Source organism: Myotis nattereri (assembly GCF_964212035.1).
Source record: "Myotis nattereri genome assembly, chromosome: 20".
Classification (NCBI taxonomy): domain Eukaryota; kingdom Metazoa; phylum Chordata; class Mammalia; order Chiroptera; family Vespertilionidae; genus Myotis; species Myotis nattereri.
This window is the reverse complement of record NC_138096.1, coordinates 1,967,785-1,992,041: the sequence shown is the minus strand read 5'-3', so window position 1 is coordinate 1,992,041 and position 24,257 is coordinate 1,967,785. Positions and strand designations below refer to the sequence as shown.

The 24,257-nt window shown below is 41.6% G+C and overlaps 1 protein-coding gene across 1 annotated transcript in view; it reads left to right on the top strand.

Annotated features, from left to right (window-relative positions):
• Nucleotides 1-24,257, top strand: part of LOC308535392 (complement factor H-like) — a 35,752-nt gene that overhangs the window by 5,566 nt on the left and 5,929 nt on the right. The window contains exons 2-18 of the mRNA XM_081114263.1: nt 2,504-2,689; nt 3,493-3,598; nt 5,768-5,844; nt 6,402-6,593; nt 7,259-7,429; nt 9,627-9,803; nt 11,542-11,736; nt 12,129-12,305; nt 14,142-14,324; nt 15,957-16,133; nt 18,167-18,343; nt 19,314-19,496; nt 19,589-19,771; nt 21,245-21,421; nt 22,256-22,432; nt 22,896-23,105; nt 23,802-23,975. Coding sequence (XP_080970389.1) covers nt 2,504-2,689; nt 3,493-3,598; nt 5,768-5,844; nt 6,402-6,593; nt 7,259-7,429; nt 9,627-9,803; nt 11,542-11,736; nt 12,129-12,305; nt 14,142-14,324; nt 15,957-16,133; nt 18,167-18,343; nt 19,314-19,496; nt 19,589-19,771; nt 21,245-21,421; nt 22,256-22,432; nt 22,896-23,105; nt 23,802-23,975 — 2,922 coding nt within the window. The remainder of the gene's footprint in view (nt 1-2,503; nt 2,690-3,492; nt 3,599-5,767; nt 5,845-6,401; nt 6,594-7,258; nt 7,430-9,626; nt 9,804-11,541; nt 11,737-12,128; nt 12,306-14,141; nt 14,325-15,956; nt 16,134-18,166; nt 18,344-19,313; nt 19,497-19,588; nt 19,772-21,244; nt 21,422-22,255; nt 22,433-22,895; nt 23,106-23,801; nt 23,976-24,257) is intronic.

Genomic DNA, 24,257 nt, shown 5'->3' with positions numbered 1-24,257 from the left:
TATTGATTTATGTTTTTTTTTAAAAAAGAGGACAGAGATTGTCCTTCCTTTAGGGAGCCAACATGGATGGGAGGATTGATGAAAGTCTAGTAAACATAAAACAATGATGAATCCTGAGCTGTGTTGGGAAGGAAATAATGTTTAAGTAGAGCCTGCAGGAGGAGACAAAGCCAACTGTCAAAAGCCTGTGGTTAAGAATGTTTCATAGTCAAGGTGACGGATGAGAGTAATCAGAGCTAAGACACTGGAGGTGGCCGTGGAAAGGTGGGAAAACCGAGCTGGGGTGATACATCCTTTTCTTAAAGAGTCAAGATGTGCATTGAAAGTCCATGAAAGAAGCACTTTTAAGTATTATTTGACACAAAAAGGGGAATCAGTCAGCTTGGGGACTCCTGAGGTGCCGTAAACGAACGCACAGCGAATATTGGGAAAAGCTGGTAGGAAGATGACGCGAGATGTCTGCCTTCGTCTTTCCCACCTGGTTGTTAAAACCCATGAACTAAATTTGAAAAATCAAGAATTAAAGGTGTAACTGTGCCATCTGGAAATATAACAATAACCAAATGGAAGAAAACTCGTCACCTCTCTGGCCAGCAAACAAGCTACATTGTGTGTGTGTGTGTGTGTGTGTGTGTGTGTGTGTGTGTGTGTATATGTATGTATCTGGATTACTCTTTCGATAGATCGCTGCATTAGTAAAAATGATTTCAGTCGAATAAATTAATTGAGAAAATTGTATTCCTTTTCCATTGCGTTAGCTTAATAACAGAATAGGAAGCAAGTTTATCAAAGGGTTACTATATTAGTGGGAAATAGTTATCGGCTCACAATATTGGCATCTGCATTTGAAATTTAACTCATGTATTTTTCTAATAATCTGAACGCCATGAAGTGGGTCTGAATATCAAAAGGGGGAAAAGCATTTGTTAGCCTGTAATTAGATGGGAAATTTTCACCTAAAAACAAACATGAACATTAAATTGTAAAAAAAAATAAAAATAAAAATAAAAAACTCTGGCTTAGGAGGCTGGAGGTTTGTGTGGTTTCCTGGCGAGGTATTACCACCACCTAGTGGCAAAAAGGACATTTACTTCCTTCCAGGAATCAAAACTGCACTGTGGGATCATTTATTGCGAAGTTCCCGAACATAAATGTGCTAAAAGCTTGCGAAACCTTCAGGAGAAAATCAGTGCCTCTGTGGTATCGCACGGAGCTCTCTGTTCTCTGAAACACTGTAAAGCATTTTAATCATGAACATGTTCTATGATGAGATCTGTCCTAGTCAGTTATTTTTTTACCTTGTCTTTAAAGGGGAAATTCTAGAATAGAACGTTAACCCATTAGTATAAAGCCAAGTAAGGAAAGGAGTTTAGCAATAAAAAGATAACAGTAATTATGTGTGGTGATAACTACGCATCTTTATTTTTTATTTTATTTTTTCCATCCCCATTTACCCCCTCTGTGCCCTCTTCCACCTCCACTTACTTCCCTCCACCCCGGAAATCACCACACTGTTGTCCATGTCCATGATTCATTCTCTCTCTCTCTCTCTCTCTCTCTCTCTCTCTCTCTCTCTCTCCTCTCTCTCTCCCCCTCTCTCTCTTATACTGCATTAAATTTGCCATTTTAAAAAGTAATGTGTTGGGGGTTTACTAATGTAATCATTCTAGCATCAGGAGTAGTTATATCTAAATTAAGCAGTAGTCAGTATTAAGAATATTAGCAATAATGGCAGTAGGCATGAGCATCATTGTTCATTTCTTGTGTTCCTATCACCTTACTGTGCTTCGTTTTTCTAAAGAAAATTGACCTCTGTGTAATGGGAAGTCTTTCATTACTTATGTAATAACTCACTTCCCTCTGAGGGCATATCCTTCATTCATTTTGTTTTTCTTCACATTGTAGATTGGTGTCCAATAAATATTTTCCAACTTAATAAGTGCAAGGCAGCAGTTAAAACAATATAGTGAAGTATGAGCATTTCTCTGGAAAGTTATTCTTACAAATTTATGCAGCTTCTATTTCTGTAAGCTAAAACATATGTTTTTTATATATTAAGACATCCATGTGGCTGGACCTGTAACCATATATCCTCCTATATAATAAAGAGCTAACATGCTAATTAGACCAGACAGCAGAACGACCTGCCAGAATGGCCAGTAGACAGGGGGCGGGGCCAGCAAGCCTGCACCACCAGGCCAGCCATGGTGGTCCTGGCACCCCCCCTTCTGCAGAGGTCCCGGTCCCAGTCCCAGCACCACACACCTTCCGCAGAGGCAGCCGCAGGGGAGCGGGCCTAAGCCGGCTGGTGGACATCCCCCGAGGGGTCCCAGACTGCGAGAGGGCGCAGGCCAGGCTGAGGGTCCCCCGAGTGCATGAATTTTCATGCACCAGGCCTCTAGTGTATGTGTGTGTGTGTGTGTGTTTTAAGTAAAACTAACCTAAACATACTGTCTAGTTAAATAGCTACTTTGAGCTCTTATTCTGTTTTTCTTGTTTGTAGATTGTCAAGGGCCTCCTCCGAGAAAACAGACAGAAATTCTGACAGGTTCCTGGTCTGAACAGGGCTACTCGGAAGGCACGAAGGCCACCTACAAATGCCGCCCTGGGTACAGGACATATGGCACGATCACCATGGAATGCAAAAGAGGGGAATGGGTGTCCCTCAACCCATCCAAGATATGTCAAAGTAAGTCAGTCACACATTTGCACTATTTACCAAAACTTTTAGTTGCGAAAAGACTGAGTGTTTAATTCTGTAGACATACTGGCTGAACCATATCAGTGTTATCTTAAGTACGAAACACAACACCATCTTTATTCTTTAAAAGAGGAAGGTATCCCGGCTGTTGTGCTCAGTGGTTGAGTGTCAACTCATGAACCAAGAGGTCTCAGGCTTGATTCTCAGTCAGGCAATGCCCCTGCTGCGGGCTCCATCCCCAGTCGGGGGCGTGCAGGAGGCAGCCGATCCATGATGTTTCTTTCTCATGAATGTTTCTACCTATCCCTCTCCCTCTCTCTCTCTCTAAAAATCAATAAAAACATATTTTTTTAAAAATGGGGGAGGAAATCTTCCAAATTTCAAAAAGCAAGTGTAGAGGTAAGTTCCACTCTAAAATAATGACTTTGCCATTCTTCACTTTTCCACGTCCTCAATTCCATCCTCTAATGTAACATCCGTGTCCTGAAGTCTTAGAGCAGCGATGGCGAACCTTTTGAGCTTGGCGTGTCAGCATTTTGAAAACCCCTAACTTCACTCTGGTGCCGTGTCACGTATAGAAATTTTTTGATCTTTGCAACCATCGTAAAACAAAGATGTATATTTTTGATATTTATGTTATATATTTAAATGCCATTTCACAAAGAAAAATCAACCAAAAACATGAGTTGGCGTGTCACCTCTGACACGCGTGTCATAGGTTCGCCGTCACTGTCTTAGGTGAATGTGTTTCCCGTGGGAGGTGCTGCTACTGACGCCTTCCTTCATTTCAGAAAAGCCCTGTGGTCACCCAGGAGACACGCCCTTCGGCTCATTCGAACTTGCAGAAGGAAATAAATTTGAATACGGTGCCAGGGTAGTTTACACATGTAATGAGGGGTAAGTAGTCACTCGAAAACCACGTGTATGAATTGAGGTCATTGATCACAGATATGGTAAATAGGAACTGTCCTAATTTATATTTGCAAGGTGACTGTATTTTTCTATGAGCCTTTTTTTAGGCAGCGCTCACGTAACCCCCAAAATTAAAATCAAGTAATGGAAAGGATGATGTCTGGATACCATGTTCTCTCCTCAATACGGAAAAATTACAATGAGGTCACAGTTTGATTTCCGGTCAGGGCACAGGCCCCGATTGCTGGCTTGATCCCCAGTAGGGGGCGTGCAGGAGGCAGCCGATCCATGATTCTCTTTCATCATTGATGTTTCTATCTCCCTCTCCCTCTCCCTTCCTCTCTGAATTGAATAAAAAATATATTTTTTAAAAAAAGAAACTATAGTTTAAAAAAGAACTTATGGGTGTCCTGGATTATAGACTCTGAGAGTGATTGTCCCCACCACTCAGCTTGGGTTCCACCAGGACTAGATATTTGTCAGCAAAAATAAGTCCTTGGGCCACACAAGGTCAGCCAACTGAAGTGTTTTATGCTGCTGTTCAGTTTTATTGGAGATAGTGTTTTGCCTGTCTGAGGGCATGTAAATCTTTTGGCCTCGCTGTGAGATCTAATGGTAGAAGGGGTGTGCTACACCCATGGTTTCTGCCCGTAAACTTGACCTCTTGACCCCTTGTCCCCCCCCCCACACACACACCTTCTCTTTGCTGAATACCTGTTTAGCTGGATACCAGCCACTTGTTATGATATTTAGTATGGAGACCCAGTTCCATTATCCTATAAGTAGGAAGCGTTAAGGAGGAATTATGCAAAAAGTCTGGTATTTTGCCTGGCTGGGGATACAGAAACAGTAGCCATTCCTACCCCTTCCCCCCACTCTCCTCACCCCCATCAGCACATAGACAGTCTTTCTCTCTTCCCCTCCCCCATCTATGCACCCCCGCTCTGGAAGGTTTTGGGGCCCATTCTGTGGAATTCCTGAAAGAGCTTTGGGGGACTGGGTGGGTGTCCGCTGTAGATGGAAAGTGCTAAGCAGGAACCCTGCTTTCTGGGCCAGAGGAGCGGAGGGAACGTTTCCTAACCAGTGACCGCTCCCCCCCAGAGACAGGCAGAGACTCACCCTGGACGCCCAGCTCTGGGGTCGCACTCAGTCCACTGACATGTTTCCTGCCCTCAGAGCAGGAGGCACAGACCAGTGAGACTCCAAGAAAGACAAAGTCTGTCTGAAGGAGGAGTCTGTCTGTTGTACTTGTGCAGTGGGCAGAACGGTTTCCTCATCTGCAGATGAGGGGAGCAGGGGCCTATGGAGAGCTGCCCAGAGGCGAATGAAAGGCCCTTTTCAGCATGACCTCCCTGTGGTTACCAACAGGCCTTCCCTTCCTTGATTTATTTTTGGGGGGGAAAGCATTTGGCCCGCAGCGGCGATCCATTGTAACAGTGAGGAGGATTAAAGCCTCTGGCATGGACCTCACATTCTGCACCCGCCTCAAGGAGAGAATTTCAGATTTCAGGCCTGGCTTGAGGAGTTGGTACGATTAGGTAAATTCAACATCGAATGGGCGATGTAAGCAGAGCAGACTCGACGACCACACTCTGCAAAGAGTCTTTAGGATGGAGATGGGGACACGAGCTGAAATAAATCCCACACTAAGGAGTCTTCCCCGACACGATCCTTGATTCAGGAAGAAGCCCAAAGTGAGCAGAAAATGCCGCCATCTTGGAGGGGAGGAGAAGTAAGGCTGAAGGAGGGGTAATAAGTCAGCTGTTGGTCACTATCATGTTTCTGGCTTTAGTTTTGGGGTGACAGTTCATAAAGCTCATTACATTGTTAAGTGCAGCCGATTAACTGACTCCATGAAAAAATAATAGCATATTGTGTGGAAATGAAGAGTTCGCATCATGAACCAAGGGTTATGGTTATCTGTAGTCTGTCCACCTAAGGCTTGAGGGTCTTTCTTAAGAAAGAAGAAACAAAATTTAAGAACGGTAAAAAGAAATTTAAGAGATAAAAACAGAAAGAGAGTGAGTGGAAGAACAAAATGTCTCTGCTTTTAATAGTCCCTTAAATTGGAGTTTGGACATTCAGCATGGTATCGAATTTAAAGCTGCTTATGAACACACAGTAGCTCACCCCCCTGCTATTTTTGGTTTCCAGGTATAAAATGATAGGCGACACTGATTTCAGAGACTGCGATGCAGATGGATGGACCAATGATATTCCTCTATGTGACGGTAGATACAATTCTAAAAATACCTAAGATGTTTTTAAATGTCTTGCATTAAAATATCCTTCCAAAAAAAATAATAATAAAATAAAATAAAATACCCTTCCAGTCTATAATTAAATATTTCCTCTGCAAAGTGTTACTTATGGTTTCTAAAATAGCACAGACAGTCTAGCTGACCTTTTTAGTACTACATTATTTTGTGTTTCAGTAGCCAAATAAGGATTCAGCCTCATCTGATCTAATATTTAAAGTAGGAGCGCTTGGGAAATCTAAAACTTATTTTTCTTTCCTTTTGGATTCTAACCTCTAGAAAGAACACAAGCATCACTATTTAAAATTCAGGGGATTCTGAGAGATAAACTCAGTATTGTTTTTTTTACTTAGTGGACTTTATCTCCAGCAAACAGCTATATCGAATGCTTCCTCCAGAAAAAAGAAAACAAAAACGTTTAATTTCCTCCCGTCTTATTTTGCTGGTTTTTATATCGATATCTGTGCAGATACATATTTCTCAGGGTCAGCTTCCACATTCCACTAGGAAATGTGCCGCTCCTTTTTCAGTGGTGAAGTGCCTGCCCGTGGAGGAGCCGCAGAACGGGAGGCTCATCAGCAGCGCCTACGAACTGAACCAGGAGTACACTTTCGGCCAAGTGGTCAGGTTTGAGTGCAAGGCGGGCTTCAAGCTGGACGGGCCGGCGGAAATACATTGCTCAGGAAGCGGCCTGTGGAGTGGCGATAAGCCCAACTGTGTGGGTGAGGTGCTCCTCCGGTTGATTCTCGCTTTTTTCTCATGAAAATAGGCATCGCAGAAACACTGCGCCTCCTACAGAATCTAAATGGTACTGATGCTAAGTGACATTGATGGAGCACTTACTACCTCCTAGTAATCCATCTGAGGCAGCGGTTCTCAACCTGTGGGTCGCGACCCCTTTGGCGGTTGAAGGACCCTTTCACAGGGGTCGCCTAAGACAATCAGAAAACACATATATCATTACATATTGTTTTTGTGACTCATCACTATGCTTTAATGATGTTCAATGTGTAACAATGAAATTGGGGGTCACCACAACATGAGGAACTGTGTTAAAGGGTCGCGGCATTAGGAAGGCTGAGAACCACTGGCCTAACCAATGGACACAGACGCCAGGGGGGTGAGGGCATGAACGGGTTTGGGTGGGGGGGCAATGGAGGTTAAGGACACATATGTAATGCCTTAATCAATAAAGAAAGCAAGGTGAATGGTAAGAGCGGCAGATAGATTCCTCAAGCATTCAAATCAAACCCGAATGGAACAGGGCTGGTGACTGCGGGACCCAGTGGGACAGGGTTGGTGACTGCGGGAGCTGTGTCTAGGGCGCAGTCCTCGCATGTACGTAACGGCCATCTTGGCATCCCCCCCCCCCCCACCCCGTGCGCAGCCATCTCCTGCAGCCTCCCGCAGATCCCAAATGGCGAGCCCACGTCTCCTAAGGCCTCGTATCGAGACAGCGAGAGGCTTCAGTACCGGTGCCTCCCGGGTTACAGTTACAGCGGAAGAGCAGAGACCGTGTGCACCCAGTCGGGGTGGAACCCGCCTCCGTCCTGCCAAGGTAACCCCCTCTTTCTCACGGTGTGTGTTGGGGTGCACCCCGTCCCTCCTGTGCACGCACTGCACTCTCCGCGCCTCCGCTCATTGCACCACACGTGCTCCCTGTTCCCCTGCGACAGGGAAAGCCCTACCTGCGGAAAGTGAAGGCCTCCCCGGGGGCATATACTCTCCCCAAATTTGTAAGATGCTGGGGTCCAACCCCAGCAGGTCCAGGGGTCCCCAAAGGTGTGGACAGAGTCGGCGAAGAAGGAATGACACGGAGACAGCGTTCAGTTGATCAGCAGCCTAGCCAGGATCTCCAGCCAGGATCTCCAGCCAGGATCTCCAGCCAAGTTCTGGTCTGGATCTCCAGAGAGGTTCTGCTGTTTATTGTCTTGTTATATCTGTATTTATACCAGTTGATTTTAATCCTGTCAATTTCTATTGCAAAGGTTAGGGCGTTTCTTATCTCCATTCCAGGGAGTAAAGATTATGTAGCTTAAGCGTGATTGTTTGTAAAGTGATTAACTACCTGCCTGGCACTTAGTTAAGGAGTTTCATCCCCTCCCTAACTTCAGGGAAAAATCCTTACCTGGGGAAACAACCTTTCTCGGAGAGGTGACCTTGGTTAAAACACACAGTGCTAAGGGGAGCAAACATATTAAGAACAGTATGCTATATACGCCAGGTCCCTTGAAACATATGCTGTGCAGATGTTTCTATCCTGCAGCGACTGTGTCAAGCAGCAAGGATGGACCGGCTTCCGGCAGTAAGAAATGTGGAACTAACTAATAATAGACATTTTCAAATAACCTTAGCCGGGATAAGGCACAAACTTTCTTCCATCTGGTCTATGCTTTGTAGTGCTGGGGGGTTTTAGTTGAGAGTAATTTACCAAAACTTCAGTCTCTGCTGGCCAGCATGGCTCAGTGGTTGAGTGTCGGTCTATGAACCAGGAGGTCAGGGTTCGATTCCCAGTCAGGGCACACGCCCGGGTTGTGGGCTTGATCCCCAGAGCGGGGCGTGCAGGAGGCAGCCCATCCGTGATTCTCCCTCATCATGGATGCTTCTCTCTCTCCCTTCCTCTCTGAAATCAATACAAATATATTTTTTTAAAAACTTCAGTCACTGCATTCATTAAGCGACAGTCTCTGACAAGTCATTTGCAAGAATAATAAAAAGTATCAAGACTGACTAAATAAAAACCACCTTTGATCCCAATTCATCCGTCCCTGTGCAAACTGGATGTTTCTACTGATTCACAACAGGGAGTGCCCATGGGGGATTATTATTCGTCTTCCAAATCTTAATAATGGCTTCTGACAGTAAAAAAAAAAATAAAAATAAATGTGGCCTCACACATTTGTACAGTCTCACCTGTCACTCTTTTGGACAGAGGCACCGGCCCCGGCAATGTTTTAACAGCACCGTTTCATGGAGATGATGAGAGTAGGGAATTACAATTTCTCAAGGGACTTATGTCCACTGATTGAAAGCAACCACCATTTCTTCTATTCTTAATTAATTTAACAAAATTCTCCCAATATTATTTGGTTGCTCTCTTAGGGTAACGTGTGTTTTTATATACTCGTATGTCTTGTAGATTTTGACTTCAAACATTGCTGTTAAGTGTAGCTATACTATGAAGTGAAAAGGAAGATAGGTAGACTGGACTGCAATGGAAATATGAAAGTATGATAAATATAGCAGATTAAAGGGAGAGAAAAAATAAGCATTTAAGTACATATTTATTGATTTCAGAGAGGAAGGGGGGGAGAGAGAGAGAGAGAGAGAGAAACAATGATGAGAATCATAGATAGGCTACTTCCTGCACACCCCACACTGGGGTTCGAGCCCTGACCCAGGCACATGCCCTGACTGGGAATCCAACCATGACCTCCTGGTTTCTGGGTCGATACTCAACCCCTGAGCCACCCTGGCCAGGCAAAAAATAAACATATTTAAGGTTCATTTGAGGTTAGTGCTGATTAACATCAAATACTGGAGACATATTTTACTGAACACTTGTGTCTAGGTGATCATATATATTTTCTACTGTTTCTATATAATTGTTTCTGAAATATATATAAGGACAGGGTGCTCACTAGAATGCCACTTTGCTCTTTGGAAAGAACAAAAAATGACGTTCACTTTATTCTCATGTCCTTGATGATTTCCATGTGATTTCTGCAAAACAGACATGTTCTTTTTCTTTTCAGAAAAAACATGTGACCCGCCAAGAATTGCAAACAGTCAGTTCAGTGCTGACAGGAGCAAATACAGAGTGGGAGACTCAATCAGATACTACTGCAAAAGTGGCTTTTACCCATCCACCCGGGGAAATACGGCAAAATGTACGGACATAGGCTGGGATCCTCCTCCAAGATGTAGTAGCCGTAAGTTCCCTCCATATCTTCACCTGCTTCTTAATTCTGCAATTACTTCTCTTAAACTTAAAAATACAGGGGATGTGCCTGATTGGCGTGGCTCAGTGGTTGAGCATCACCCTATGAACTAGAACAGTGATGGTGAACCTATGACACGCCTGTCAGAGGTGACACGCGAACTCATTTTTTTGGTTGATTTTTCTTTGTGAAATGGCATTTAAATATATAAAATAAATATCAAAAATACAAGTCTTTGTTTTACTATGCTTGCAAATATCAAAAAAATTCTATATGTGACATGGCACCAGAGTGAAGTTAGGGTTTTTCAAAACGCTGACACGCCGAGCTCAAAAGGTTCGCCATCCCTGAACCAGGAGGTCACAGTTCAATTCCAAGTCAGGGCACAGGCCCGGGTTGCAGGCTCCATCCCCACTGTGGGGCGAGTAGGAGGCAGCTGATTGATGATTCTCTCTCATTATTATGTTTCTATCTCTCTTTCCCTCTCCCTTCATCTCTGAGATCAATAAACAATAAAGGGGATCTTTGCCTCCCTGAGAAGGTAACACAGAGGCTCAAGGCAGTCTTTGATTTCCAAAGTCTCCAATTCTAAGATCAAAACCACATTTTTGTTAATAAAAACTTTTAATATTTTTGGTATTCAATGTTAAATATGTGTATGTATGAATATATATTTCTCTCACTGATAATCTCATATGTGAATGAAAACACTGGGTAAGAGCCCTACAACTTAACACCAGGTATAACAGTAATTGGCTTCTATATAATAAACTCCCCCGAACACACGGCCTCAGACAACAGCCCCCTGTGTCAGCGTCGGCGGGTCAGGATTTGGGAGCCGCTTAGCTGCCTGGTTCTGGGTCCTCCCTGCTGCTCCCTGGGATGCTGCCCAGGGCGAGGGCAGGAGCCTCCTTAGCCGTCCCCCTGGGCGTCCCCATCAGCGGCCTGAGGGCAGGAACCCTCCCGGAGTGATGGCCTGAGGGCCCTGGAGGCGCCTCCAGAGCATCGATGACCTGGTCACATGGTCCACTCAGCCACGTGACCTCTTTAGAAGAGCGCCCCTCAGTCCAGCCTCACTCAAGGGAGGGGCCCGGGCTCCCTTGTATGAGGGGATGAATGTGGGAGACACTGTGCACTTTCTAAAGCCCCACCTGTCACACACGCCCCTCAGCCCACAGGGCACTTCATTCCTGGGGGGCTGCCCCTTTTCCAGTGTTTTCTGTCTCTACCATCTCATTGCTGCTCCTTGTGGATCAGCTCATTGGGAAAGGGGCCCGCACTTAAGCTGGATCTTCCATGGGTGACAAATGAAATGATGCACATGACAGGTCAGTGGGTCAGGGTTCATTCAAGGCCAAGGCCAAATGAATGTGGACAGTCAGGCACCTTAAAGAGGAGGCCATGACCACCGTGACACAGGACTCAGTGTGCATAACAGTGACAAGGAGAGTGATGATTTATGCAGATAATATTGACCTACAGTGTTGTGTTACTTTCAGGTGTTCACTATAATGATTCCGTATTTGTATATATTTTGAAATGATCAGAAACAAGTGTTATTCACATCATCTGAAGATTGTAACTTTTCTTGTCCTAGAAAGCCTAATGCAATGAGTGTAATTCTGGGCATATGAGAATATAATTCATCAATTAAACAAGGTATCTCTCATTGCATTTTTATTAAGGCAATACATTACTTATACTGTGTTTTGTTTGTTTTACTTGCTAGTTAAGCCCTGTGACTTTCCAGAAATAAAACATGGACACCTATATAATGAAGTCTGGTATAAATTATACTTCCCAGTATCGGTAGGACAATGGTTTCACTATTTCTGTGATGAAAACTATGTGACTCCTTCAGAAGAATACTATGATCGCATGACTTGCACACGAGATGGCTGGACCCCGGAAGTGCCCTGCCGCAGTGAGTGAACCTCTCTGTCCTGTGCCCATAGCCATAGTTCAGTGTGGAGAGAGCCAACGTGAGCTCCCTAAGCCTGTGGGGCAAGTGGGTGGAGGATGAGTCTCTGAGCAGAAAGACCGATATTGGATTTCTCTTTCATCAAGGTTCTTCATTAACAGCAGGAGACATAGAAATAGATTCTACAAGCATTTATACATATTTCAGTTGTGGAAATTACAGATAAATACCATTTAATATGGATTTTAAAAACATTTAGTAGCAACTGTAGTTTTCTTAAGTTATGTGCTGCTTTTGGATGCTTATGCATCTGATTTAAATATTATAAAGATAGTTTTTAATTTATTTTGACCCCATTTATGTGGATTTTTTAATCATGATTTTATAATTCTCAGGAAAATGCATTTTCAATTATTTGGAAAATGGACATCGTCCACGATATGAACAACGCTATTTGCAGGGCACATCTGTAAGTGTGAATTGCCATCCTGGCTACATGCTTCAAAACAAGCAGACCTCAATGACCTGTACGGAGAATGGCTGGCTCCCTCCTCCCAAATGCATCCGTGTCGGTAAGAAAACTGGTCTAAGATCCAGTCTGTTTGTGACTGTCTAAGACTCACGTGCAATAACTGTGGCAAAAGGTTTCTATCAGCTTCCTATTTTGCCAATGGCCCTTCTTTTTTTTTTTCAAGTGTATATGAGTGAAAACGCCAATTTCTTGATATATCAATAGCAAAATAAAGAAGCCTACTGATAGACATTAATTTTAAAAAAATACAAAACAGGAAAAGACCACAAAGAGCAAACCTGTAATAACCGTGTCATGAGCAAGATGGCAGATTAGGAGGTTCATCTTCCCCACAAAGAACAGGGATTCTGACAATCACCCTGCATGAGGCTCCGGGAACCTAGCGAGAAGTTTCACACCCCATTGGAGCCAAGGGCTCACACTGGATGCCCCACAAGCTCTGAGAGCAACAACTTCACCCCGAGTGGCTCCTCCCAGAGTGCTCCTCTTGGGCGCTTGAGGTTGGACACCCCAAGTCCTACTGGCTTGATATTCTGTGTTGGAAGTCTAGATTGTTCCGCTCAACGTGATCTAGTCAAGGCTTGTTGATCAATGGATAAGGCTGGTGTGGGAGCCTTTCCACAGAAGAGTTTGTTCAGGGTCTGGATGGAGGAGGCCTCTTCCAATCTCTCTACTAAGTGATTGGTGTTTAAGACCTGTTCCCATCTGACTGATTAATCTGAGTGTTTCCAGTGCTGGGTGTGCCCTGGGGTCTTGGAATTTGTTGTTTCCTGGCAGCTCTTTCCTCAGTAGTTGTGCTCTGCCCATTCCCAGGGGTTCCACCTTTCACTATAGGGGGATGTATTCACCTAAATCTAGGGATCACTGTGCAGGTTGGTAGAGCTCTCCCCCCCCCCCCTCATTCCAGGGCTCTTTCCTCTCTGGTTATGGACATTCAGAGTCTGGCTTGTCGGCCTCTTTGGGAACAGCGCCTTCGTTTCTCCTGTTCAGTAGGACTGACATATCTGCCCGGGTTTTCCCTTCCTGTGCTGTGATCTGAGAAGTTCCCACCTCCCAACAACCCTGTCGAGAATGGAGGTCCCATGGGTTGACCCTATGTCTCAGGAACCATAGTTAGGCACTGGCTGTGTCCATGCGCCTCACAGGGTCATGTTCATAGATTTGGCTCCGTTTCCTCATTGTGTCTGTGTGGCTGGCACTCTCTTCATTGTTCGTTCCGTGTGTTTATCCATTTTAGTGCATGTTTTCAATGAAGCACCGTTTGACTCTGTACATTCTCTCTCATGTTTGGTTTCTAGTTGTTTCCTGCTCATATATTTCAGTTTTCCAGTTGGTTTTCCTTTATCAGCACGAATGGGGTGTAACTGAACATGGGAATTGCATATGTTTAACGCGGACAGCTTGCTGTTTTGATATAAGCACACGTGGTGACATGACCACCGGATGGAGCTGCGTAGCACTTCCATCACCTCACAGAGGGGCCATTGCCTCCCATGGGGTGAGAACACTTAAGCTCCACCCTCTTAGCAATACTGAACCCAATCAGGCACAGGACAGGGCCTGTTGCTAGGAGAGCTCTGGTGGGCCGTGGGCTTCCAGATTCTTTAGGCAAACCGATTTGTAATAATTTCTTACAAGGCATCCTGAGTGTTTTAAATCTGGCTTAGTTCCCCCAAAATATTTTTAATATCTAGATTCAACGTTTTTAGAAACTCATAACCTATTTTCTCTGACACAATGCTTTGGATGACTAGGAATTTTCCTGGTTTTCATTGACAAATGGCCCTTCTTACTTATGCTGTAATGTTGTGCGAGTCCTTAGGATACTGTTTCCTGACCATATGTTTACGGTTTCCTTATGCTGTCTTCCTTTTAGAAACATGTTTAAAATCAGATGCAAAAATTGAGAATGGATTTATTGCTGAGCCTAAATCTATATATCTCTTAAATAAAAAAGTAAACTATAAGTGCAAACAAGATTATGTAACAGAAGATGGTCACACATCCGGGTCTATTACATGTCTCCAGAATGGATGGTCAGCTCAACCCAGATGCATAAGTAAGTCATTCATGACGACGGTGTCAGTTATTTTAATGGCTGTTGAACAAACCTTTACTTTAACTGATTTCTTTTTTGTGGGGTGGTGGAAGCTGACATAGTTCTATTTGAAAACGCTATATAAGAAATATGTGAGAAAACATAGGTACTTTTTTGTTATCGGTTACAATAAATTACTACTAGGGTAGACATAAGTCCATCATTCATTCAAGGTTTATCACCGTAAACCATCCTGCGATTTGCACACTGCCTACGGGCCTGTGTGGATTCCGCTGTAAGCTCATCCGTTTTGAGCTGAGGTCCTGCCCTGTTTACCTGTCTGCAGGTGATCAGACTTTCCTCTCAGAGTCTCAGTTCCTGGACATAAAAGTTAGGTTTGTAAGTGAAATGTGGGCTCACAGGACACAGGGTAGGGGAATGTCATTTGTGTGATTTATGTGTTCGGTGCTGCAGGGGAGCTCCTCTTCTGAGCAGCCACTTCCTCCAGGAAGCCGACAGGGATGTACAGTGAGTGGAGACTGTGAGATGCTCCTACACAACCAGCGTCCGCGGCAGGGAGGGAGCTGCCTGCTTTATGCCCTCGAAGTTCATGAACATTCCCTAGACAGTTCGCTCATTTTGTCTTATTCATCCCAAAGCCACGTGGTGACAGTTTTCATTCACTTTAAGTGAAGTAGATATTTAAAATGTCCGTTCCTATTGTTTCCATTGTTTTCCATGTCCATACGTACCATGGGAACCAGACAAAGGAAAAATGATGTTGTATCGTATAAGACTCATTTTATATTAAATTGTTATCAGCTATTCATTATAACACTCCTATTAGGAAAAGAAGAAATGTGTCTATTATTGTTATTATTATAGTTTTAGTTTATTTTTTAACACTTTAAGCTACCTAGCTACATAATATGATATGAAATAAGAGCTAAATTATTTAAACTTTTATCAACACCATTCCATTATAGAGTTAGTGAAAATTGAGATCATTTTTTAGCATTTTGCTTTCTTATGCTAATTATAAATATAGAACTATCTTTACATTCAACTTAGATAAGAATAAAAGAATATGCAGTCACTTAAAATATCTGAAAAAGCTAAATCAGCCTGTGAGCTTTAAAAATTAGTATGCGTTAAAGGAGAATTGTATAGAATGTTTAATTGTATCAACTGTTAAATTTATTCTCACTGTTGAAAAATAACTTTTTAGTTGAACCAGTTCATTTTTTTCTGGCATATATGTCACAACTGCTAATAACTTTGGCATCTACACTCACAAAATGCTATTCTGCTTTGCCAAAAAGAAAAAGTACAATGCATCTTTTATGGCCTATTTTATTGCTAGCACAGAATAAATGTCTAAGTTTAATTGCATTGAGAAAAATGTTCTTAGAATAAAGGTTTTGGATGATTTAATTGATGGTAAAACTGCTGTGTAGAAATACATGCTTTTCTTATGAGTAATGATTTAGGACAGTGATTTATCACTAGTATGCTTAAATTACTTGTATATGATGCATAATTTATTAGCACATGTTAAGTGATAACGCCTTTTATTCTTGGGATGGAACTTACGCAATCGATTTTCCATTCAATAATATTAGAAGTGAAATCTTCAATTCTATTATGCATTAGAGTCTTGTGGTGTGCCAGTATTTGTGAATGCCAGAGCCAAAAGTGATGGCACGTGGTTTAAGGTCAATGACAGGTTGGCCTATGAATGCCAGGATGGATATAAAAACCGGGATGGACACACCGTAGGCTCCATAGTGTGTGGTGACAATGGTTGGTCTGATACACCCGCCTGTCAGGGTAAGTACTGATTTCCAGGATCATCGAAATAAACAAAATGTGTGTAAACTGTATAATTGTTTTGTTATCCTAAACACAACCTTTTATATTATGTAAACTCAGGTACTCGTGACCCAAATTATGTTTTACATCTTCCTGGGCAGTTTTCTCTCAAATTGGTTCTTGCCACCTCCCAGCTGCGTGTTCATTCCTGCAGGTCCCGAGAGGACTTCCTTACTTCCTGATTGTGGGCAGTTCTGAGGACAGTTACACGAATCCTGCATGTCTGCCAGTCCGCTGTCTGTTTTCCGGGGTTAGAAATAGAACCTCTATCTGTGGGCACGTGGATGGATCCAACTCATGGGGACAGGACGTGTAAAGCTTTGAAAACCAAACAATCCTTGGGAACTATGAGGGTTCCATTGAGGAAGGAGGGGATTTCCAGTGGAGATTGGGCCAGAGTGACGGCTGAGGAGATGCAGAGCAGAGCACAGATCTGGGATGCATGTTGATAGAAAAGACAGTGACGTTACTGAGTGTTGGGTGTCAGGCAGAGTCATTGTCCAGGGACTCACACGTTTATTGTAAATGTTCTCTCAGAAGGAGGCAGGTACGTGGAGGTGGCGTTTGGTCAGGCGGTGCAGGCAGGAGGAAGAGCTCTTGGAGAGGAGCATCTCCACTGTTGACGTGGGCACATGAGGGTTGAGCAGCCCAGGGACCATCAACATTGGATTCTAAGCTACAGAGTTGAACGTTGAGGTCTGTCCAGACCAACATATGAGATTCTCACCATGGAAATGATGACGTCTCATGGGGAAAGAATCCAGAATGAGAAAAGAGGAGCCCTCCAGACTGAGCCCTGAAGCATTCCAGCAAGCACATGTGCGACAGGAGAGGAGTGGGCAGCAAAGCAGAGAGAATGAAAGGACTCAGAGAATCAGGAGGGAAAAAATGTTGGAATGAATGTTGTCATAGGTGTGGAGAGATAAAAGGATTCAAGGGACAGGAAGTCTGACAGATGGATTCATAGTCTGCATGGGTTTCAATTCCACTCCACGATTCGCCAAGCACGTGTCTTTGGGCAACAACCAAGCTGATCGGAAGCATTGTTCATTCGTCCATTTCTGTGAGATGTTTCCATGTTGACAAACATTCTCATATTTTTTAAAAATATTCTGGTGATTAGACTGCATTCTCCATGCCGGCTTCCACACGCACCTAGTATGGGCTCCCCACAGGCTCCTTGCATTATGGAAAAAACAACAACAATGGAAAAAGTCAAATAATGAACGAAATGATAATAATATTTCTAATACACTTTTATATTTTCAAAGGAACAGATACATCCAAGGACTTTGAAAATAGGAGGGATTGAGGGCTTGTATCATAGAGGAAGGCATCTCTACACAGAAAGGTTGAAAACCATTCAGAACCGTGCAACAGGGAGAGCAAGGAACTTAATCTCTTAAAAATGTTCAAAGAGCATGAAGCCTGGAGTCTGAATCAACAAAGGGAGAAAACGATAAGATGGCATTGGAAGTGTAGGCGTGAAAGAGTTGGAATTTTATTCTTCATAGCAATTGATTTAAGTTATTAACTAAGCAACTTTTAATGTTCCTCTACTGAAATATATGAGAAATGCTTCTCTAAAAGCCTGGTCCCCAACTATATTAAATTAAAATAACCAATTTTTATTTAAGCAGGCAATTTAAAATTGTAGCATTCATTGTTGTTTAATGTGAGAGAATAGTATTGTTTTGATAATACCAAAAATGTAGCATTTAGTTTTACTAATGACATTGATAAAATCAGATCCACTATAAGAGAGTTGATATTACAAATAAGTTTTCAGGACACATCTATTGCTATCAGAGAGTCCCATGTGAATGTGAGGGATGTGTCAGACATAATAGAGAATGCACTTCCAGGGAGAGCATTTATTTGATGCCTCTCCGTATATGCAGCACCCAGCCACTTATTTTTGCATGACATATAAAGTTTACTTGGCACCGGTTAATCATCTGTTCTCATTGAATTATTTACCCTTTTTATAGAAAGAGAATGCATTGTTCCCGATATAGAGCCGACCTTAATTGCTCAGCCCAAGAAAGATAAATATGTCATTGGAGACGTGTTAACATTCTCCTGCAGAAATAGACTTAAACTTCTTGGACCAGATTCTCTTCAGTGCTACCACTTTGGATGGTCCCCTAGCCCTCCAACATGTAAAGGTGATTAATTCTCTGACACCTGCTCAAAACTGAATTAGAATGTTGGATATCAGCTGTTCTTTTCCTCTTAATTTTCTGTTGGCTCCCAGTGTGTCTATAACCCAATGCATTAACCAGGAATGTGTGTTGGGTAGTAGATACCTCCTACTTCCTTAGTTAAGGAAGTAATCTTTCATTGTTTTTTGGAGTATATACTGAAAATCTTCATAGGTGGACATGTTGTGTGACGCTAGAGTATAACTTAGTCATAATTTTTAGTCATAATTTTTGTATAACTTCCACCATTGGTATTGGACATTTCTATCAGCATGGTTCTCACCTCGTTTCCATGAGAATTTCTAAACAATATTCAAGCATCACAGAGTTAACTCAATGCCATATACAGTATAATGTAGAGTTAAAATTTGTTGATCAAATGCTTGCCTCCAATGATGGTATTTTTTGACAAGGTTTTGATGGAATGTGAATACGGCTCTAAGTTGCACAGTCATATTTGTTCGTTGGTTTGCATATGGTTTAGATCACTGAGCAGCGGTGGGCACCTTTTCTCTGCCAAGGGCCATTTGGATATTTGTAGCATCAATCGCAGACCATACAAAATTATCAACTTAAAAGTTATCCTGCTGTAATTGGTCAAACATTTACTTAACTCACCCCTAATGCCTTGGCAGGGCCAGACTAAATGATTGCCAAGGCCTTTTATGACCCTCGAGCCAGATGTTCCCCACCCCTGATCTAGAATATTGAATATTTTCTGGGCTTACATATATGTCCAATATGCTAGTTCTGTATTATGACAAAACTGGGAGACGTGAATCTCGTGTAGTCACCTTTCTTTTTCCTTTCTCGAATGCTATAATAAGTTAGATAAGAAGTAATAGATTAAAGAAAAAAAATCTCTTCATTTTACTGGATTTTCAGTTGTACAGGAGACACTTTCCCCTTTAGTTATATAGTATTTCTATCATAGAGGAAGTACAGTCCTGTGATCAACCTCCTCGACTACCCAATGGGACAGTGGCAGACACACCTAAAGGGGAATATGAACACGGTGAGGTGGTGGAGTACGTGTGCAACCCCAGGTTCCTGATGAAGGGTGCGAGGAAAATTCAGTGCATTGATGGAGAGTGGACACCCTTGCCCGTGTGTGTTGGTAATGTATCCAAAATTTCAACAGTGTTTCTGTTCGTATCAAGACCTCACGTACATTTTAAAGTTGAATGTTTGTTTGTGGGATTTTCACAGAGGAGGACAGGACATGTGGAGATGTACCTGAGCTGGAGCACGGCGAGGTCTTGTCCCCAGCACGGCCCCCCTATCACCATGGAGAGTCAGTAGCGTTCACTTGTGGAGAAGGCTTTACAATGATTGGTCACAGCTCAGTTACATGTATTAGGGGAACGTGGACCCAACTACCTCAGTGCATTGGTGAGAAGACACTTCTAGAATTGATATTTAATAACATTGGATATTTTTTTATTATGAAACTACATGCAACCATATTTTTGAAATTTAGAGATAATCTTGAAAATGTCAGGTTGAAAATTATAATGAATCAAACATTCATGGTTTATAGTTCAATAGGATCTACAGAGGAAAAAAAGAACCTAGCAATAGAATTTTATATGTCTGTCCCTAATATTGACATTGTTTATACCTATGAAGTTAAATTTTACTTAAAGACACATGATTGAAATTTTCTCCTCTAATGTTTATTTTGTGCTGACCTAGAACTTGCTTTTCACGCTACTCAAGATGTTTCTTTTCTCCCGATAAATAAATTATTTCAGAAAACAAGCATATTTAGACATACCACAACCATCACACCTCCTTTTGACTACAAATCTTCCTTCAGTTCTCATCTCAAAGAAGAAGACTCATTTTTTGTCCCTCACAACTCTGGACCCATCCTAACAATAAGATTAATTCTCAAGCTTCTTGTCTGTTTTAAATTAATCTTCTTTATTTTAGTTTTGTTTTCAAGGTTGCATTGCAAAATCATAACTTTTTTTGGCCAATTACTTGACTGTTCTTTGTTCTGTTCATCCTCACTTGACTCTCATCATTTACAAATTATTAACAAAAAATAACTAAGACCTACACTGATAGGTCTTATCAAATTCAAAACGGATTGCCACCTGCATTGTCTTTTTGAAATATGTAGCTGTGTATGAAAACTCCATAGTCCGTATCTAAAACATACTGAAGCCAGCATAAATGTATTATATGGCATAATATTATATTATAAGATGACCTGGTGTATAAAATAGCTTCTCAAAGATCCTAAGAATATATATACAAAATAGGTTATGACCAAAACAACCAATTTCTTATTATGATGTAAAGATATGCTTAAATATTCACATTCTATACCCTACAACTTAGATAAACCTTTCTTGTTATTGTATGTTAAATTTATTGAAAAATATATAATGTAACTAGGAAATTCACATAGTCTATTTCCACAGGTAATTTTTCTTTTAACACTTTAAGGTTGTAGACTAAAAATAATTTAGAGATGTTTGGAATCAAGAAAAGTGGATGTGAAAATTTTCAGATTTCAAACGGGATCATATTTAGTCATGTATGACTCTTCCCTATGTAGATCATACAAAAGGTGAACCCCAATGTTCTTGCAATCCCCAAAGGGCAACATGGCTTTAGGATGACTATTCTCTCTGAAATTTCAATACTGCACATAGGACTGACTGTGTGTCCAAACATTTTAGCGCACCTCATGCAACATGATCAGGAAGAATGTTGCTGTGGAATTTATGAAACTAACATCCTATTTCATTAGAGTTTGGACTCTATAGCTATTGTGTTAGGTGTGTTTCTTTTTATATTAGTTGCTTGGATTTTCATAATTAGTGTCTTCAATGGAATATTTTCATTTTACAGCAACTGTTGAACTCAAGCCATGTAAATTATCAAGGGCATTTGCCTATGAGACAAAGTTGTCAGATAGGATTGACTATGAGCATAATAAGAAAATCAATTACACTTGTGGGAGGAAGTCAGAGCAGAAACACTCAGTCTGCGTGAACGGAAAGTGGGAGCCCGAGGTCAACTGCACAGGTGAGCTCTTGTTTAGAACATTTCCAAACGGTGATTTTCCTTCCTGCCTTGTAGAAGGTGTCTCTTTGTGTCTTAACATTTTATTACTAACTATGTATTATGACAATAATTTTGAAAGTGAATTTAGAAAATAACCAAAACACTGTTTCTGAATAGTCATTGTATCCTGTGCATTGGTCAGCTGTCAACAAACCACCCGGCAGTGGGGTGGCTTTAAAGTCACATTGGGCAGTGGGTGTGCGCATTACTATTGGGATCCCATTGCTACCAAGTTCTTACCTTGCAGATGTGCCTATGCCTATAACGCGTGTATTTATCTAAGCGTCTGTGGGTGCACGCTCTATCTATGTCTGCATCCATCTATCTCTGTAGGAATCTACACATCTAGTCATTTGTCTTTGCTCATTTATCTGTCTGGCAAACACTGAGTCTCATTGCCACCACCAATTCCAATAACACAGGGTTCATCCCACTTTTCATATCACTATTGCTCTTCTTTAATTGAGGGCACCTTGACCCACTCACCTCAATATTTTTACCAATTTCCATGGACCTAGAATATACAGAAAGCATTTTACATAAGCTAAGCTACCCAAGATTGATCCCAGAAGGAATAAAGGAAAGAACCTACAAGGAAGGCCATGAGAATATAAACCCAATGAGGTATATTAGAGTGAAAAACAAGATGGAAAGTATAACATATTTAAACACAGAACATAGCATTATAGTTTGATCTTTCCAGGTGCATTATTATTGATCATTTTATTCACTGAGTTGTTATTTTAATATTTTGACATGATTTTTCATTTAGAAATCTGATTTTAATATTTTTAGAAGTACCGCGATGTCCACCTCCACCTCAGATTCCCAATTCTCAAAATATGACCCTGACAGTGAATTATCAAGAAGGAGAAAAAATATCTATTCTCTGTCAAGAAAACTTTCTAATCCAGGAAGGAGAGGAAATCGTGTGCCAGGATGGACAATGGCAGTCAATACCACACTGTGTCGGTCAGTAGTGGGTCACTTGCGTTACACTGTCTCTCAGATGAGGGTAACACCCCACCCCCGCCTTTGTGTAAAGGAACAAGATGCGCCCTTTCCCCTTACCCATCCCACTCATCTCCAAACAGTACACACCATCCAGGTGCCGAAATCAATCACCATTATTTACCTTCTAATGTGAAACGAATGCAAACAGAAACTTCCGGTGACAGAAATACCCAAGTTCTGTTCATGCGTATGTCACTCCTCAAGACAAACAGGAGGAAACTGAAGAGGCATATGGGACACATGGACAGTAGCATCAATTTTTTGGGCACATATATCTTTGCAAGTTTCAAATACTTTTAGTTATTAATCATTTAATTGGTTCCAATGACCTTACTTTAAAGACCCAAACAATGTTGGATTTTATTTTTCAATTTAAACATTATCCTTGTGCTTGACCCTTTAATCTCTATTTTTCATATAGAAAAAACTCCATGTTCTCAACCACCTCATGTAGAACATGGCAGCATTAATTCATCCAGATCTTCAGAAGACGAAAGAGAAACATTGGGACCCAAGCTATATGCGCATGGCACCACATTAAGTTATATTTGTAAGGATGGTTTCAAATTATCCAAAGAAGATGGGATAACATGCCACCTGGGAAAATGGAGTGCTCCCCCACAGTGTGTAGGTGAGGACAGCATGCACACTGAAGTTCTGTTTTGGTGCAGTTCAGTAAGATAATCCATCGTCATCATCAAAGTCATGAGAAATAACTCTTTAGATTTATAAATGTATAAAACCATTATATGTCATTTATATAGATTTTAATATTTGCCAAATTATTTTTACATAAACAAATCAAGCCTATTTTTATTCATCTTAATTGCTCATTATGATATCACTTGTAATTCAGGCATGTTTCTCTACAAAACCTGAAATGTGGTGAAATGAAACCTCACTCTTCATATCAGTGTACCTACCTGTTCATATTCCTACATATTCATATGGGTTTCAATGAAGGCTTGTCGCCAGGTTTTATAAAGATTTATGTTCTCTCTCCATTGTCCCTTCTGCTCTCTTACAGTAGAGGATTCTCAGTGTGTTTCTTTTTATTGCTTATGATTCGTTAGAGAAACATTGATACGCTCATTCTCAGATGTGTTCACAGTTTTCGCTTCAAGTTTTTGCCCAAGCTGACAGCTGGACACAGCACCGTGGTGGTCTGTCAAGCATTTGTGTGCCTTTCCTGTCATGTGATATTAGCACCTGTGTGAACATTTTCTTTTAAATGAAAGTACCAAATATGACAACCAGGACATGAAGTAAAGTTCAGTTAGTGAAATACACAGTCACTCTTTCTTTCCTTTCTTTTTTTTTTTTTTAGGACTTCCTTGTGAACCACCCCCTGAGGTTTCCAATGCTGTTCTTCCTAACAGGTTAAACAGTTATCCACATGGGAAAAGATATAAGTACACCTGTAACAGAGGATTTCAGATCCGTGGACCTGCGTCTATAGAATGTTCAGGAGGAAATTGGTCCCATCCACCAGAATGCACAAGTATAGTGTATTTCATTTTATTCTGAGGTTGATGAATACCTTTAGTTCAGAACATCCATGGTAAAACTATAGAACTGCATTAATTCTAGAAGGTATCTCTAGAAGTTCTGGATTCTGCTAGAGAATGAATAGCACAATTAATGGTAATATGAGAAGTTTGGCAACATGAGCCAAATTATTTCATTGGTTGTCATCTGTGTTCAATTTCCATGTGCTGTGATGGGCATCCTCTGACTTCTCATCTCTTCCTGTATCACAGCTGGTCCCTGCTCACCCACATCA